We start from the raw sequence: 17,878 nt of genomic DNA on the forward strand, positions 1-17,878 counted from the left end.
ATGCTTGGCTCCGCCCCTCTCAGTCCCTCCACACAACACCTGTCATCCATGGCAACGACCTCCCCATCCCCGGCAACACTTCTTCCGGCTACACCCACCAACATGTGCTGTCGTGGGCAGCGCCCAAAAGTTTCCTTGGCAACAAGGTCAGCCACCATTTCCATATTTGGTCATTATTCTATCACTCTGTAACCAGGAACCGTCTAGCCGTCTGTCTAACTGTCTGTCTCTCTGCCTGTCTGCCTGTCTGTCTCTAGCTGGTGTCCTATGGAGGTTTTCTTAACTTCTCTGTGCTTTATGACATCCCACTGGACAATGAAGACCATTCACTGCCTGCCCACTCTGACATCATCATTGAGGTGAGAGCAAACACAGTATTTAAGAGTTCTTGTAAATTATCTTTAATGTTAAAACATGTTCAAAATGTTAATAAAAAACAAATGTAAGTTTTGAATTGTTTTAATGTTAAAGAACTACACCCATGGCATCTAGAAAGACTACATCTCTCTCTCGTCTCCAGGGAAATGGCCGTGCTCTTCGTCTGTCGCCTCCTCTACTTCTTTTCCTCTCTCCATTGGCCGAGCGCTCGGTTGCAGTGGAGATGGCTGGGAGACACTTCCTGGATGTTCAGACTGGCCTTCACGTTACCCGCGATGACGTGCTGTCAGTCCTCGCTGACGTGACATCACTGAGGGTCAGAGTTCACCTGAACAACTCTGCTGACGGACAGATACAGTAAGAACAAAGTAATCTGGTTACAAGGAGTGAAGTGTTGTCAGACTGTTTGTTAACTTTGTCACTTTACAGCACAAACGGAAGACATGTCATTTTTCTGAGCTGTTTAAACTGCTCCACAGTATCAGTGAGACTCTGATCCTGCTCGAATCACCAGGCTCTTGTGGAGTTCGGGGACAGTGTGTGTGGACTGGCAGCCTGAGGTGGTGGTTCAAAAGACCCCAGAGCTCCAACTATAAGAAAGATGGTCCATCAAGTCCACAGGGTTTTGATTTGTTTTGTATAACCAGAGTGAGCTCTGTGTCTGTATCCTCAGCAGAAAGCCCAACATAATCTGAAGCTGCAGTCGAGGAGAGTCTGTTTGATGACCCCAGGTGGTTCTGTTGGATTCATCAGACTGGGACTCCAGTCGATTCTCACTGGAGGTCCAGTCTGATGAAGTGTTTTCAGCTGAGTGGGAAACTGCAGGCCGTGGTCCTGGTCCCTGTTCCAGTCCTCGGCCGTGGTCCTGGTCCCTGTTCCAGTCCTCGGCCGTGGCCCTGGTCCCTGTTCCAGTCCTCCGCCGTGGTCCTGGTCCCTGTTCCAGTCCTCGGCCGTGGCCCTGGTCCCTGTTCCAGTCCTCGGCCGTGGCCCTGGTCCCTGTTCCAGTCCTCGGCCGTGGCCCTGGTCCCTGTTCCAGTCCTCGGCCGTGGCCCTGGTCCCTGTTCCAGTCCTCGGCCGTGGTCCTGGTCCCTGTTCCAGTCCTCGGCCGTGGCCCTGGTCCCTGTTCCAGTCCTCGGCCGTGGCCCTGGTCCCTGTTCCAGTCCTCGGCCGTGGCCCTGGTCCCTGTTCCAGTCCTCGGCCGTGGCCCTGGTCCCTGTTCCAGTCCTCGGCCGTGGCCCTGGTCCCTGTTCCAGTCCTCGGCCGTGGCCCTGGTCCCTGTTCCAGTCCTCGGCCGTGGCCCTGGTCCTTGTTCCAGTCCTCGGCCGTGGCCCTGGTCCCTGTTCCAGTCCTCGGCCGTGGCCCTGGTCCCTGTTCCAGTCCTCGGCCGTGGTCCTGGTCCTTGTTCCAGTCCTCGGCCGTGGCCCTGGTCCTTGTTCCAGTCCTCGGCCGTGGCCCTGGTCCTTGTTCCAGTCCTCGGCCGTGGCCCTGGTCCTTGTTCCAGTCCTCGGCCGTGGCCCTGGTCCTTGTTCCAGTCCTCGGCCGTGGTCCTGGTCCCTGTTCCAGTCCTCGGCCGTGGCCCTGGTCCCTGTTCCAGTCCTCGGCCGTGGCCCTGGTCCCTGTTCCAGTCCTCGGCCGTGGCCCTGGTCCCTGTTCCAGTCCTCGGCCGTGGCCCTGGTCCCTGTTCCAGTCCTCGGCCGTGGCCCTGGTCCCTGTTCCAGTCCTCGGCCGTGGTCCTGGTCTCTGTTCCAGTCCTCGGCTGTAATCTGAGTCTCTGTTCTGGTCCTTGGCCGTGGTCCTGGTCATAGAGAATGTTGACACCAGTCCTTCTTGGTGGCTTTAACTGAGCAACTTGAATTGATGGTGGAGCACATTCACTCTGATTGGCTGGTCAGCTCAAAAAAAAAATACTGCGTTATCAGAACCACAGTTTGTATATCTGGATTCTTCCGGTTTCTCTTTTAGACTGATGAATACAGATGATCGCCACCTGCTGCTGTGGAGAGTCATTTCCTCTCACACAGGCGCAGAATGTGCCAGTTATTTGGTATTAGCGAGCATCTTTGAGGTGTGTTCAAGTGCAGCTTTGTGGTCAATGCACAGGACGCAACAGTCAGCATCCGTCAAAGTTGTTGGTGACACTGAAGGAGTCCGTGGAGGCGGTTCAGTATGATGAGCTCAGCTCTGAACACACCGAGAGGACAATGTCTGTCTCTCTCTGACTTGTCTCTCTCTCTGATCTGTCTGTTTCTCAGTCTCAGTTCTGTGTCTCTGGACTTTGCTGACTCTGGTTCAGTTTCGGGCGTTCAGGCGGTTGGTGTGGAGATGTGTGAATGTCCATGGGGTTATAGCGGCACTTCCTGTGAGGTCAGTACTTCTTTATTACGTTACTGTTAGTGTTGCTGAAGGTCATGGTGGTGCTATATCGTAGGCAACTGGAACAAACAAGTCCACTTGCCTGTGATATGGCACTCAGTACTGTACTGTTAGTTCTGATGATAATAACAATCTTAGTAAACCTATTTTGTGTGTTTTTTGTGTGTGTGTAGATGTGTCTCCCAGGTTTCTACAGGGTGGGAGGAGTTTTGTTTGGAGGAAACTGTATGCAGTGTGAGTGTTACGACCACGCCACAGAGTGCGACATCAATGGAGTTTGTCTGGTGAGTGTTAAATGTTCAGAGCACCACAGTGGCCGAACTGATCACTTCTTTCTTAGGTCACCAGCCACATTTTAAATCGGCTGTTAAGTCAGTCAGTGTTCGCTGTAACCACCTGCAGCCCTCCTCCTCCTTATTAGGGAGAATGTTCTCTCAACAGGTGGCATCAGTTGAGACACTGACTAAATGTCTGTTTGTCTTTCAGGGTTGTAACCATAACACCACTGGTCCTCATTGCGATCAGTGTCTTCCTGGTTTCTATGGTGATGCCACAGAAGGGACAGGAGATGATTGTCGGTTGTGTCCATGTCCTCTGCCGGAGCCGTCCAACAGGTTCGGACTAAACAAACTCATTGAAGGGGGCGCCGCTTAGCTCAGCTGGTAGAGCGGGCGTGCCATGTACAGAGGCCCGGGGTACGAGTCCCGGCATGGGGCCCTTTGCTGAGTCTCACTCGTCCTCTCCCTCAACCGGTTTCCTCTCATTTCTCCAAGCTGTTCTGTCAAAAAACCAAAAAGGCCACAAAAAACTCATTAAAGGAGCAGTTTGTAATTGTAGTTTAAAACATTCAAAGATGACCTAAAATGGTCAAGTTCTTTATTTGTCATGCTTATTTTAAACACTGAGCGAAATAAACTGCTCTACAGCGAAATAAACTTCTCTACAGCGAAATGAAGTTCTCTACAGCGAAATGAAGTTCTCTACAGCTAAATAATGTTCTCGACAGCAAAATAAAGTTCTCTACAGTAAAACAAACTTCTCTACAGTAAAATAAAGTTCTCTAGAGTGAAATAAAGTTCTGTACAGCTAAATAACGTTCTCTACAGCTAAATAATGTTCTCTAGAGTGAAATAAAGTTCTGTACAGCTAAATAACGTTCTCTACAGCTAAATAATGTTCTCTACAGCTATATAATGTTTTGTACAGCTAAATGAAGTTCTGTACAGCTAAATAACGTTCTCTACAGCCAAATAAACTTCTCTACAGCTAAATAAAGTTCTCTACAGCTAAATAACGTTCTCTACAGCTAAATAATGTTCTCTAAAGCTAAATAATGTTCTCTAAAGCTAAATAAAGTCCTCTACAGCTAAATAACGTTCTCTACAGCTAAATAACGTTCTCTACAGCTAAATAATGTTCTCTAAAGCTAAATAAAGTCCTCTACAGCTAAATAACGTTCTCTACAGCTAAATAACGTTCTCTACAGCTAAATAATGTTCTCTAAAGCTAAATAAAGTCCTCTACAGCTAAATAAAGTCCTCTACAGCTAAATAACGTTCTCTACAGCCAAATAAACTTCTCTACAGCTAAATAATGTTCTCTAAAGCTAAATAATGTTTTGTACAGCTAAATGAAGTTCTGTACAGCTAAATAACGTTCTCTACAGCCAAATAAACTTCTCTACAGCTAAATAAAGTTCTCTACAGCTAAATAACGTTCTCTACAGCTAAATAATGTTCTCTAAAGCTAAATAATGTTCTCTAAAGCTAAATAAAGTCCTCTACAGCTAAATAACGTTCTCTACAGCTAAATAATGTTCTCTAAAGCTAAATAAAGTCCTCTACAGCTAAATAACGTTCTCTACAGCTAAATAACGTTCTCTACAGCTAAATAATGTTCTCTAAAGCTAAATAAAGTCCTCTACAGCTAAATAAAGTCCTCTACAGCTAAATAACGTTCTCTACAGCTAAATAATGTTCTCTAAAGCTAAATAAAGTTCTCTACAGCTAAATAAAGTCCTCTACAGCTAAATAACGTTCTCTACAGCTAAATAATGTTCTCTAAAGCTAAATAAAGTTCTCTACAGCTAAATAAAGTTCTCTACAGCTAAATAATGTTCTCTAAAGCTAAATAAAGTTCTCTACAGCTAAATAATGTTCTCTAGAGTGAAATAAAGTTCTGTACAGCTAAATAAAGTTCTCTAAAGCTAAATAAAGTTCTCTACAGCTAAATAACGTTCTCTACAGCTAAATAATGTTCTCTAAAGCTAAATAAAGTTCTCTACAGCTAAATAAAGTCCTCTACAGCTAAATAAAGTCCTCTACAGCTAAATAATGTTCTCTAGAGTGAAATAAAGTTCTGTACAGCTAAATAAAGTTCTCTAAAGCTAAATAAAGTCCTCTACAGCTAAATAAAGTCCTCTACAGCTAAATAATGTTCTCTACAGCTAAATAATGTTCTCTAAAGCTAAATAACGTTCTCTACAGCTAAATAATGTTCTCTAAAGCTAAATAATGTTCTCTACAGCTAAATAAAGTTCTCTACAGCTAAATAACGTTCTCTACAGCTAAATAACGTTCTCTACAGCTAAATAATGTTCTCTAGAGTGAAATAAAGTTCTCTACAGCTAAATAACGTTCTCTACAGCTAAATAATGTTCTCTAAAGCTAAATAAAGTTCTCTACAGCTAAATAAAGTCCTCTACAGCTAAATAACGTTCTCTACAGCTAAATAACGTTCTCTACAGCTAAATAATGTTCTCTAAAGCTAAATAAAGTTCTCTACAGCTAAATAAAGTCCTCTACAGCTAAATAAAGTCCTCTACAGCTAAATAATGTTCTCTACAGCTAAATAATGTTCTCTAGAGTGAAATAAAGTTCTGTACAGCTAAATAAAGTTCTCTAAAGCTAAATAAAGTCCTCTACAGCTAAATAAAGTCCTCTACAGCTAAATAATGTTCTCTACAGCTAAATAATGTTCTCTAAAGCTAAATAACGTTCTCTACAGCTAAATAATGTTCTCTAAAGCTAAATAATGTTCTCTACAGCTAAATAAAGTTCTCTACAGCTAAATAACGTTCTCTACAGCTAAATAAAGTCCTCTACAGCTAAATAAAGTTCTCTAAAGCTAAATAAAGTTCTCTACAGCTAAATAACCTTCTCTACAGCTAAATAATGTTCTCTAAAGCTAAATGAAGTTCTCTAAAGCTAAATAAAGTTCTGTACAGCTAAATAATGTTCTCAACAGCAAAATAATGTTCTCTACAGTGAAATAAACTTCTCTACAGCTAAATGAAGTTCTCTAAAGCTAAATGAAGTTCTGTACAGCTGAATAATGTTCTCTACAGCTAAATGTTCTCTAAAGCTAAATAAAGTTCTCTACAGCTAAGTAAAGTTCTAAAGTAAAGTACAGCAAGCATCCACAGAGGAACAACAGTGTTGACATTCTCTGTACTGTGTCACGTTTATGAAGATGAGTTCAGGAGTCTCTCAGTCTGAGGAGTGAAGCTGCTGTGTAGTCTGGAGGTTGTCTGCTGACACTTCTGTATCTGTTGTCAGCTGGCAGCAGGTGAACAGACTGTCTGGATGGATGTTGTCTTGTAGTATCTTTGGACTCTTTACAGACGTCTCGCCTCACTGATGTTATTGATGCTCTGTAGATGGTACCAGTGATGTTCTGGCGGGTTTAATCAGCCACTGTAGAGCCGTTCTGTCCTGGGCCGTGATCAACCAGACAGTTTATTGTTCCAGTCGGGAAGATTTTTGTTGCTCCTCAGTAAAAGTCCTCTCTGTGCGTCTTCTGTCATGACTCCTCCAATTTGAACTGAATTTAACTTTATTAGTATCCAGGGTTTGACAGTGTGTGTGATCCAGTTTCAGTCCCACCTGTGTGCTGGAGCCGTCCGGCCAGGTGTCATGTGACCGGTGTCAGGAAGGATACACAGGAACGAATTGTGAGAGGTGAGGACGATTCACAGAATGGTCCACCAATCAAAAATGACAGACCTTCTGTTGACACCTGTCTATCTGTGTCTCCAGGTGTGCCAGTGGTTTCTATGGTAACCCACAAGTATTGGGCAGGACATGTGTCCGCTGTGAGTGTCACGGCAATGTGAATGTCAGCGAAGCGGGGCACTGTGACATCATCACTGGCGAGTGTCTGCGTTGCCTTGGTAATACTGCTGGGAGACAGTGTGAGGTCTGCCAACCAGGTTACTATGGAGACGCAGTGCACGCCAAGGACTGTCAGGGTGAGACACACACACACACACACACACAGTGACACACACACACATAGAGTCATGTGGCAGCAGAACAAAGAGGTCAGAGGTCAAATCTAATCTGGATTTGAAAAGATCAACATTCCTGCTGTTATAAATACAAGACTGTGTGCTGCTATCACCAAAGTGCAGTCTGCTTCTGGCTCTGGCTCTTTATTAATTGGACTTGCATTTCTACAGTGTTTTGCAGTCAGTCTACTGATCGTTCACTGATCACACACACATTCACACACTGATGGCGGAAGCTGCCACAAAAGGTACCAACCACTCATCAGTGTCCAGTATCTTGCTCAAAGACACTTTGACAAGCAGCCGGGGGTTTGAACCAGCAACCTTCCAATTGCTGGACGACCTGCTCTGCCTCCTTAGCAACAGCCACCACAGCATCATGATTAATCTGCTGAAACTGTCATAAAGAAATCATCAGAATTATTAACCATCATTGTCTGATCAATTTTCAGCTAACCAATGAATGTAAATCCTCCATGTGAGGTCATTAAAAGTATTTAAATTTAATGATAAAGTTTATTAAAGGTTAATTAAAACATTGATTTTATATATTGGTTAGAAATGTTAACCTGTTATATCAGCTGCTTTGTTATCTGATATTGATTTGAAGTAATAAATCCATTTTTTATCCTTATTCTCATGTTTACATCATTAAAACCGTCCTTATGCACAGAATGATGCAAACCGAGGCTGCATCCAAACGGCCGACTTCACTCGCAGACTCACAAACACACATGTGATCAGAAACAAACTTGTCTCAGTGTGACGCTGCAGAGGATCATTTCTTCAAAAACAGATTTCCTCATCTCCTCTCTCCTCAAGTGGTTTCTTGTATCTTTCTTCTCAAACGTTGAAACATTAAAGGTGAAACGAGAGAAACTCCGTCAGTAAGACTCAGACTGATGGTGGGCGGGGCTTCATAGTCAGGGTGATAGTTGTCGGGGCTTTAAAGTAAAGGTGAATTCATGATCACGCAGTGCTGTGCAGGGCAGCCGAAATCGTGATGCATGCTGGTTAAAATGTGTCCACGATGGCCTGGATGGGAGTGGTTTCTGCCCCGCCTTCTATGTCACATGACCTTAAGTTATCGTGGGAGCAAGGCTGCTGCAGAGCAGGTGAGCAGTTGCTCTCCAGGTGCTGCACGAGTCTAGACCCACCTTCATGACGTCAGGACTTTGCCCTAATTGGCTTTTATCTATGCTGAAGTATATGACATGTGTTTCAATGAATTTTCATATCCATAAGCACCTCTTTTCTACTCAAATATCACATACTTTCATATAAGTAGCAGCCGTGTGGCTGCACCTATGAGATAGTCGACATGAATAAACCTATAAAATCCTTCATGTAACGCAACAACCCTGAAAGATGTCGTCAGTAAACTGCTCAGTTCTGTCACCTTACCTGTGTGATGACAGAGAAGTGGTTAACTGCTGGGTCTTGCATGCAGACAACACAGGTTCAACTGCAGTGTTATCTGTACTACCACTGGCCCTTTCTGTTCCCGTCACATAGAGAGTGTCCAACTTTCATAGCAGCGTTTGTAGCCCCGCCCCTGCAGTCACCAGCAGATCTCACTGTTGCAGGCAGTCAGCAGGAGTTCAACTTGAACGGGCCTTAAGACTGGCGGTGGGCGGGGCTTGAGAGTCAGACTGGTGGTGGGCGGGGCTTTAAAGTAAGACTGGCGGTGGGCGGGGCTTGAGAGTCAGACTTGTGGTGGACGGGGCTTTAAAGTAAGACTGGCGGTGGGCGGGGCTTGAGAGTCAGACTGGTGGTGGGCGGGGCTTTAAAGTAAGACTGGCGGTGGGCGGGGCTTGAGAGTCAGACTGATGGTGGACGGGGCTCTCTCCTTTCTTTCAGAGTGTGGCTGTGATGAAAGAGGCACCGTCTCCAGTGTGTGTGATGTCACAACAGGTCAGTGTTCATGCACAGAGAACGTGACGGGACGCACCTGTGACCGCTGCCAGGTGAGAGACACACACACACACACACTTTGCTCAGCAGAATTTAAATTTGCATCTTCATGATTATATATTTTTTCCTTATTAATCATTTTTCTAAATGTATTTATGTGTTTGTTTAATTTTTTTCAGACGGGGTTCTTTGGGCTGCAGAGTGGGCGGGGCTGTGAAGTCTGTGGCTGTAACCAATCAGGATCTCTCTCCAAGTCATGTGATGAGGAGGGGCGGTGCCAGTGTGTAGAGGGCGTGGCTGGAGAGAAGTGTGACCGCTGTAGCCATGGTTACTATGGTTTCGATGCCGACGGCTGCACAGGTAGTCAAACAGAACAGGTGACAGTTGGTCTGACTGCTGTCATTTCTCTCTCAACTCTGATTGGCTGTTATCTGTTCTCTTACCAGCATGCACTTGTGATCACACCGGAGGGAACTGTGACCCTGAGACTGGTGTGTGCATCTGCCCCGCCCACACTGAGGGAGACACCTGCGACAGGTGTGAGACAGGCTACTGGGGTCATGACCCCACAACTGGCTGCAAGGTACACACAGATACACACAGTAGCGTAACATCATGGTGATGGGCCCCGGTGCAAAGATTGGTTTTGTGCCCCCCACCCCCGCCCTGAACACAAGCACACGCTCGTGCACACTGCATGCACGCACACACGCGCTTTAACACACACACACAGCCACTCAGCGAGAGAGACAGAGACAGAGAGAGAGAGTCAACCCACTCACACCCCTCTCAGACCACAGCAAGATCACGGTCTATCTGAAGAGGGAACACAGTAACTATGAGGCCTCTAAACCCAGTGAACTGTACAACACCACACATTCATACACATGGAAATCAGACAGCATGGAGAGCTACCAAAAGGCATTTGAAAATTCCAAAATCCAATATTCAATCGATTTATTTCTTTCTGAAACATTTCCCCATAATAATGATGGTGTAAACACTGCTGTGGGCAAAATTTACGCAATTTTTGATAAATTGGCAAAGTTATCAAACTTGAAAACATCATAAACCAAAACAGACACACAATAACAAATGGTTTGACAACGACTGCAAAAATATAAGGAAAACTTTAAGAAAGTTATCAAACGAAAAACATAGAGACCCAAATAACCAAAATATACGCCTTCGTTACCACGACACCTTAAAACAATACAAACACACACTGAGAGCTAAGAAAGACCAACACAGCAGACCCCAGCTCTCTGAAATAGAAGAATCTTTAGAGTCAAACCAGTTCTGGCAGAAGTGGAACACTCTAAACAAAACACAACAAGATCAATTGGCAATACAAAATGGCAGCATTTGGATGAATTATTTTACTGAATTATACAGCAATTTTGCAAAGAACAGTGACCAAAACAAAACACACGCCAAGTGGAAAACTTTAGAATTAGCAATTAAAGACAACCAAAACCCTCTAGATGCTTCAATAACAGAGCAGGAACTGACGGAAAGCATCCAATCCCTGAAAGCTACCAAAATTATATTAAAATTGGCTATACTCAAACTTTTTAATATAATTCTAGCAGCTGGCACTTTTCCTGATAAATATGAACCTAATAATTACCGAGGAATCTGTGTAAATAGTAACCTGGGAAAAACCTTTTGCAACATTATTAATAAAAGACTTATCAGTTTTATCAATGACCAGAATGTTTTGAATAAATGCCAGATTGGATTCTTACCAAATTTTCGGACAACAGATCACATCTATACCCTCCACACCCTGATCGAGCAAGAATTAGACAAGAAGAAAGGAAAGGCCTACGCATGTTTTGTTGACTTCACAAGGGCCTTTGATTCCATCTGGCATGAGGGTCTTTTCTACAGACTGCTCAACAGTGGCACTGGAGGAAAAACATATGATGTAATCAAATCTATGTACACAAACAGTAAATGTGCAGTTAAGATAGGAGACAAACAAACACTTCCTCACCTCATGCCCCAAATACCAGGCTCTGAGAAATCAACACTTTCCCAAAATAATACAAATACACCCTGAATTTGAACACACAACAAACGTGGAGAAACTCCCATATTTACTTGGGGAAATGCCCAAATGTGAGAACATTGCAGCCAAATTCATCATCTCATGTCACGACCTGAGGACAGCCAGTGGAACCTGAGAAACTACTCAGAATTTACTTCTTTGTATTTGTTTTTAATTGTTTCACTCTTACTTATTCATTTATTTATTTACTTATTTCTCATATCAACATAAACGCACACACACACACACGCACACAAACACCACCAGCAACACCAACACACACACACACACACACACACACACACACACACACGTGCGCACACACACACACACACACGCACGCACGCACGCACACACACACACACACGCACGCACACACACACACACACACACACACAGACACACACACACAGTCTTTGTGCCTGCCATAGACTGAGAGACAGGAAGTGACAATATTTTTTTGTTTGTTTGTTTGTTTGTTGTTTTCTTCTTTTTGTTATTACAGTCCTGATGTGACTATGATTGAGTCAATCACAAGTTATACATATTATACATACAGTATAACTCATTTATTTTAAATATTGTTTTCCTTTATTGTTATTATTATTTTGAATTTCAAACACTTGTTTTGGCAATATGTACGGTGTTACCTCATGCCAAGAAAGCCAACTGAATTGAATTTGAGACAGAGAGACAGAGAGAGAGTGAGCACCTGTTGCACCGCCGATACTTATGGCACTAGATACACACAAAGTACACACATATACACAGGAAATACATGCACACACATACACTAACACCCTGGTGTCTCTGTAGCCTTGCAGCTGCAGCACAGAAGGAAGCTCCGCCCCTCAGTGTAATCTAACCAATGGGCAGTGTCTGTGCAGAGAGGGGTTCTCAGGCAAGTCATGTGACCTGTGTGCACCTGGTTACCATGGTTACCCAGCATGCTTAGCGTGCGGCTGTGACCAGGCGGGAACAGACGAGAAGTTTTGCAACACGACGCTGCGAGTGTGTGACTGTCGACACACAGGAGAGTGTGTGTGTAAGGTACGTATAGATTTTACAGGTGTGAGGTGTGTATTTATAAATATATACTGAGTGTCTGCATAAATAAATGTATAACGTATATATTCAATAGGTTGGCGTGTCGGGGCGGCGCTGTGAGGAGTGCGTCTCAGGTTTTTTTGCTCTGTCACCTGAGAATCCAGACGGCTGCTCTCAGTGTTTCTGTTCAGGACACAGCAGAGACTGTGAGGAGCAGGGAGGACTCTACAAAGTACCTGTGAGTACAAGTACACACCTGTACTACATGTATACTGTACATATACAACATCAACACACAGCACTTAACAGTGCACCTGTATGTATTGAGGTGAGAACTGAGAAGCAGCATTTTAAAAGATAATGTTAATTATTTCTAAGAAAGAAGCTCACAGGTGTGTTCTGTGAAAAGAACACACCTGGTTGTTAATAACACAACTGGTTCTGTCAGAACCGGACAGAAACACCTGTTACTGTCATCTAGTCAATAAAAGCTTGACTGACAGGGAACTTCAGGATGTGTGAAAGTAATAACTAATCAATGAGGTGATCATATGACACAGAAAACAATAACACAACTTGTCACTAGTGAAGTACCCACATCATTTTTATGGGTTTCATAAAGTGTTAAACCACCTCGGCTCGATACAAACAGTATATTTATACACATGTTACATAGTTACCAGTTCTACTGCTGACGTTAAAGAGACATCTGTTGATATCACCCACCTCCATAGATCACCCTGGCTCGTTCTCCTGCTCTCCTGTCAGTGGTCACTCAGTCGCACCTGCAGGGTGTCGTATCAGGAGTCTACCAGCAGGGCGGCGACATGCTGCTCGACACCAGACAGCTGAACAGCAGCAGGCTGGCCGGACCGCTCTACTGGAGACTCCCCCCACAGTTCGAAGGACAACAGGTACTGCTGCCCACTCTGTTGACTGACAGGCCTGATGATACTGCTGCCCACTCTGTTGACTGACAGGCCTGATGATACTGCTGCCCACTCTGTTGACTGACAGGCCTGATGATACTGCTGCCCACTCTGTTGACTGACAGGCCTGATGATACTGCTGCCCACTCTGTTGACTGACAGGCCTGATGAGACCTTGTACATTGTGTCATGCGTACTTTATTTTGCAGTTGTTGTCATATGGTGGTCTGCTGTCTTACATCATCACCTTTTACGCGGAGGATGGTTCGGGTTTGTCCAATCAAGAACCTCAAGTCCTGATGAGGGGTGGGAGCCTGAGGAAGCTGGTGATATACACTGACATGGTTGCTCCTAGCAACGGCATCAGGTCACAGCATGTCATCAGGATGACAGAGGTATTGCTGCTGAGAATCATGGGAAAAAACAGAGCAACTGAAACTGAAATGATTGGGCCGTTTATTATAACGTGTGTGTGTGTGTGTGTGTGTGTGTGTGTGTGTGTGTTACAGCACAAGTGGAAGTATTTTAACTCGGTGTCGGAGAAGTCGGTGAGTCGCGCCGACTTCATGTCGGTCCTCAGTAACATTGAGTACGTCATCATCAAGGCATCATACGGGACCAGACTGCAGCAGAGCAGGTACAAATACTCTATACACTGTGTACTGTATATATACTGATGGGAATCGATATTGATTATTGGTTATTAATTAAAATGTTATTATTAATTAATTTATTTTAGTTAATGAAACCACGGTTACGTCGTCTTTGTTCAAATTTCGCATGCTCGTGTAGTGAGGTGAATTTGGAGGTTCCAAAAAGGTAGTCGTGCTACCGAGAGGAGTCCGCCTCTGAAGTCAACAAAGGGAATGTCGCTAGACACACATATCTTATGTTATAACGGGGTCGTTAACTATAAATCTCCAACAGATCGCTCACAGGATTACGTGTGTGTTGCCCTGCAGATAATCTCTTCCTTCTGCAGGCGGTGAGGAACGACTGGGTTGAGCAGTTTTCCTCTTTGGATCCAAAAAGTAATAAAGAATTTTCCAACAAAAACAGTAAAACAAAAACAGTCTCTGAGAAACGTTTTCACTCCGCTCGGCCCAGGCCAAGTTCACTTCGCGCTGGACGAGACAAAGTTACACCCTTACGGTAACCGCTGGATAAACCCGGAGTCTCTTCACAGCATCACGTTACCCTGGGAATGCGACGTGCAGAGGGGTCTCCTGACCTTTGAACTGCGTCATACCTTGAGTTACGGTTCTTCACACCTTTTGGCCGTTGGCTCAGTCCCTTTGTTCTTGACTCCTCAGGTTGATAAGACTCTAGTAGTTAGGCTTTTGATTTTCTTTACAGTTTGTTTTAGCCATGTGGCATGAGGCCCAACAACACTGTACATACTGCTCAAATACTGTAATATACTGTGTATGTGTAATGTAATGAATGTAATGTGCAATGTATGTACAGTATACACAGTATGTATATGTGTCATCACTGTGATGATTGCTTGCAGCAGCAGTGACATCAGCAGGCATGTCATCATTTCATTTCCTGTCTGTGTTTTTTCATTCAGAATTTCCAACATCACCATGGAAACGGCAGTGGAGGCAGAGTCGGGGGAGGGGCTACCTGGCAAAGGTGGCGTGGCCAGATTTATTGAGTCCTGCATCTGTCCACCTGGATACACAGGACTGTCCTGTCAGGTGAGGTTAATAACTGCACCTCACCTACCTGTCTCTCTGTTCGACCTGTTTCTCTCATTGACCTGTCTCTCTGACCTGTCTTTCTGCAGGAGTGTGCGACAGGTTTTTTCCGTCAGCCGTTGTCTGAGTTTTCGTCTAAGAGTCAGAAATCGCAGTTTGTTCGTCCATGTGTTCGATGTCGCTGCAGCAACCACAGTGAAAGCTGTGACATGGAGACTGGCGAGTGTCAGGTAACACATGATAACACATGATAACACATGCTAACACATGCTAACACATGCTGACACGTGCACGTACACACATTGAGGTGAAGAAGTTATGAATATGGATGTTTCTATTTTTTTTGTATAGGGCTGTCAGCATCACACCAGTGGGCGGAGCTGCGAGCTATGTGCCCCGGGGTATTATGGGAATGTTGGTGGTTCAATCAGTGACTGCTCGCTGTGTGCCTGCCCCCTACGGGACAACAGGTAACGGTGCACATTGGATTTTATTTACATTTTAACTTTGGGTCAATTTTATTTCAGTTTATTGACTATGATGGGTTTGTGTGCATGTGTGTGTGTGCATGTGTGTGCGTGTGCATGTGTGTGTGTGTGTAGTTTCAGCCCCACGTGTGTGTCAGAGGGAGCGCTCGGTGACTTCCGCTGCACCGCCTGTCAGACCGGATACGAGGGGAGATATTGTGAGAGGTCAGAGTCATCACGTTATCACCTGGTTCTGGTGGATGATACAGGAAGTGACATCACACTGACTGTATGCTGTCATACTGCAGGTGCTCTGTTGGTTACTATGGTAACCCGTCGTCACCAGGCGGGGTGTGTTCATCGTGTAACTGCAGCGGCTGGGGCTCACTGCGGCCGCTGTGTGATGCTCTGACTGGACGGTGTGAGTGTAAGGTCGGGGTCAAAGGTCAGTCGTGTGACCAGTGTGACGAGAGGCACATCCTGCAAGGAGGAGAGTGTGTGTGTAAGTAATAACACACACACACAGATAAACACACACACACAGACACACACAGGTTCACATGTTGCCTGTCATCAGAGCTGATGTGTGTGTTTGTGACTGCAGCATGCGATGATGAGTGTACCGGCGTTCTGTTGGACGACCTGGAAAAAATACACAACCACTTCCTGTCTGTCAACCTGAGCAGCGTTGCCATGGCACCGTACCGTCAGCTGGTGTTGCTGGAGAACCGGACCAAAGACGTCCAGGTAAACACACACACACACACCACATGGGGGCGCCCTCTGCTGGTGTGGAATTCAATGTTCAGATGTTCCACACGTTATGATGATGTTCACCTGGGAAGCGTTTGACTGTGGGCTAATGACCATATAAGGTAACATGTTACCTGCTGTGTATTCATACAGGTGATGTTGTCAGAAAATGGCTCCGTTGCTCTGCGTCTGTCCAGAGTGGAAGACGAGCTGAATCATGTGACCTCTGACCTCAGCACGGTGCTGCAGCAGGTACCCATGATCCACTCTGATAACTGCTCATAATGCCTTATATTTATATTGATCATGATCAGCTGATTGTAAACACTGAGGTTTTAGTTTTGTTGAGACTGCAGAGGACTGTTGGAGTTGAGGTGCATAAACTTTCTGTCTCCTGATTGGCTAGGTCACCCATCTATCTGATGAACTGGAGAAAGTGGGTGTGTCCACCAAGGACAGTGTTTCCCAGGGTGCACTGCTGCTGGAGACCATCAGCGTCCTTCAGAACAACATTTGGGGTAAACAACAACAACAACAACAACAACAGCAACAACGTGATCCTGATGATGCCAGTGATGCATCATCAGTGACATCATAACCAGAACTGTTACAGTGACTTAACGCAACTCTTAAATCTGATTGGCCCAGTGCTTCAGAGGGAGGCGGGGCAGTTGAACCAGACCACAGAAGAAGAGCTCAGTTCAGCCAATGAGACGCTTCTGCTGGAGGAGGTGGAGTCTATGCTGGAAACCATCAGAGGTGTCGACCTAACGGCCGCTGAAGCTGCAGCCAATCAGGAGTTCAGGTGAGTCTCGTGTGTTTCAAAATATTATTTTATTATAACGACCCTGAAGTGTCAACATGTTTGACTTTATAGACGTTTGTGTGTGTGTGTGTGTGTGTGTGTCATTGATCTCTCTCTATGCAGTCTCGCAGGGTCTCTCGCTCACCTCCTGCAGAAGGACTTCTTGTCCAGCAGGGTGGCCGTTGATAATAGGCTCCGCCCCCTGTCTGCCTCCCTCACTGTTGGCATGAAAACGCTGCAGGACACACACATGCAGCTGAGCGACGCCGCAAAACAAAACGCACAAACACATGCGTTGCTGGAAGCCGCACACACACTGCTGCACCGCTACCAGGTAAACACACACACACACACATACACACACACACACACACACACACACACACACTGCTGCACCGCTACCAGGTAAACACACACACACACACACACACACACACTGCTGCACCGCTACCGGGTAAACACACACACACACACACACACACTGCTGCACCGCTACCAGGTAAACACACACACACAGACACACACACACACTGCTGCACCGCTACCGGGTAAACACACACACACACACACACACACTGCTGCACCGCTACCGGGTAAACACACACACACACACACTGCTGCACAGCTACCAGGTAAACACACACACACACACACACTGCTGCACTGCCACCAGGTAAACACACACACACACACACACACTTGGTTGTTGTTAAAGAAACTTTTCAGCAGCTGAGCTGATGTTCACTACCTGTCTGTCTCTCTGTGTGACTCCAGTCTGTCCATCAGAACCTGTCTGTCTCCAGTTTCTCTGTGGATGGACTGATAGAGGACAGTCAGCTGCTGCTGGACAACACCGTCAGCCTGATGGAGGAGTTGTCAAACACCACCTCAGTAAGACAAACAGTCAGACATCTGATCATGATCAGATATTGATGATGGATCAATAATAACATGAGGTGTGTGCAGCAGGTGGAGGTGTTCAGCGGTCAGTTGGATCAGTGGCGCCCCCTGCTGAGGAAACAGGTGGATGGTTTGGTCGTTGGACTAAAGATGACGGACGCTCTGGAGAATGTTTACCGTGCAGAAAGCCACACCCACATGCTACAGAGCCACGCCCTCTCCCTGCACAGGTAAGTGAGTGAGTGTGTGTGTGTGTGTGTGTGTGTGT

The 17,878-nt window shown here is 45.4% G+C and overlaps 1 protein-coding gene across 2 annotated transcripts in view; it reads left to right on the forward strand.

Moving 5' to 3' along the window:
• Positions 1–17,878, forward strand: part of lama1 (laminin, alpha 1) — a 39,629-nt gene that overhangs the window by 10,325 nt on the left and 11,426 nt on the right. Inside the window, exons 13-40 of one of the 2 annotated variants that reach the window (XM_030397898.1) lie at positions 1–146; positions 258–359; positions 521–735; positions 2,631–2,742; positions 2,925–3,035; positions 3,238–3,365; positions 6,624–6,710; positions 6,789–7,000; positions 8,900–9,006; positions 9,133–9,313; positions 9,400–9,536; positions 11,823–12,056; positions 12,148–12,291; positions 12,788–12,967; positions 13,192–13,377; positions 13,492–13,619; positions 14,556–14,685; positions 14,775–14,915; positions 15,037–15,155; positions 15,288–15,377; positions 15,461–15,654; positions 15,757–15,899; positions 16,059–16,157; positions 16,312–16,423; positions 16,554–16,710; positions 16,834–17,044; positions 17,485–17,601; positions 17,677–17,840. The exon at positions 1–146 is cut by the window's left edge and continues 13 nt beyond it. In XM_030397898.1, coding sequence (XP_030253758.1) covers positions 1–146; positions 258–359; positions 521–735; positions 2,631–2,742; positions 2,925–3,035; positions 3,238–3,365; positions 6,624–6,710; positions 6,789–7,000; positions 8,900–9,006; positions 9,133–9,313; positions 9,400–9,536; positions 11,823–12,056; positions 12,148–12,291; positions 12,788–12,967; positions 13,192–13,377; positions 13,492–13,619; positions 14,556–14,685; positions 14,775–14,915; positions 15,037–15,155; positions 15,288–15,377; positions 15,461–15,654; positions 15,757–15,899; positions 16,059–16,157; positions 16,312–16,423; positions 16,554–16,710; positions 16,834–17,044; positions 17,485–17,601; positions 17,677–17,840 — 4,087 coding nt within the window. The remainder of the gene's footprint in view (positions 147–257; positions 360–520; positions 736–2,630; positions 2,743–2,924; positions 3,036–3,237; positions 3,366–6,623; positions 6,711–6,788; positions 7,001–8,899; positions 9,007–9,132; positions 9,314–9,399; positions 9,537–11,822; positions 12,057–12,147; positions 12,292–12,787; positions 12,968–13,191; positions 13,378–13,491; positions 13,620–14,555; positions 14,686–14,774; positions 14,916–15,036; positions 15,156–15,287; positions 15,378–15,460; positions 15,655–15,756; positions 15,900–16,058; positions 16,158–16,311; positions 16,424–16,553; positions 16,711–16,833; positions 17,045–17,484; positions 17,602–17,676; positions 17,841–17,878) is intronic. The other variant, XM_030397899.1, reaches the window with a different exon arrangement.

This window comes from Sparus aurata, chromosome 19 (genome assembly GCF_900880675.1).
Source record: "Sparus aurata chromosome 19, fSpaAur1.1, whole genome shotgun sequence".
In the NCBI taxonomy this organism is placed as follows: Eukaryota; Metazoa; Chordata; class Actinopteri; order Spariformes; family Sparidae; genus Sparus; species Sparus aurata.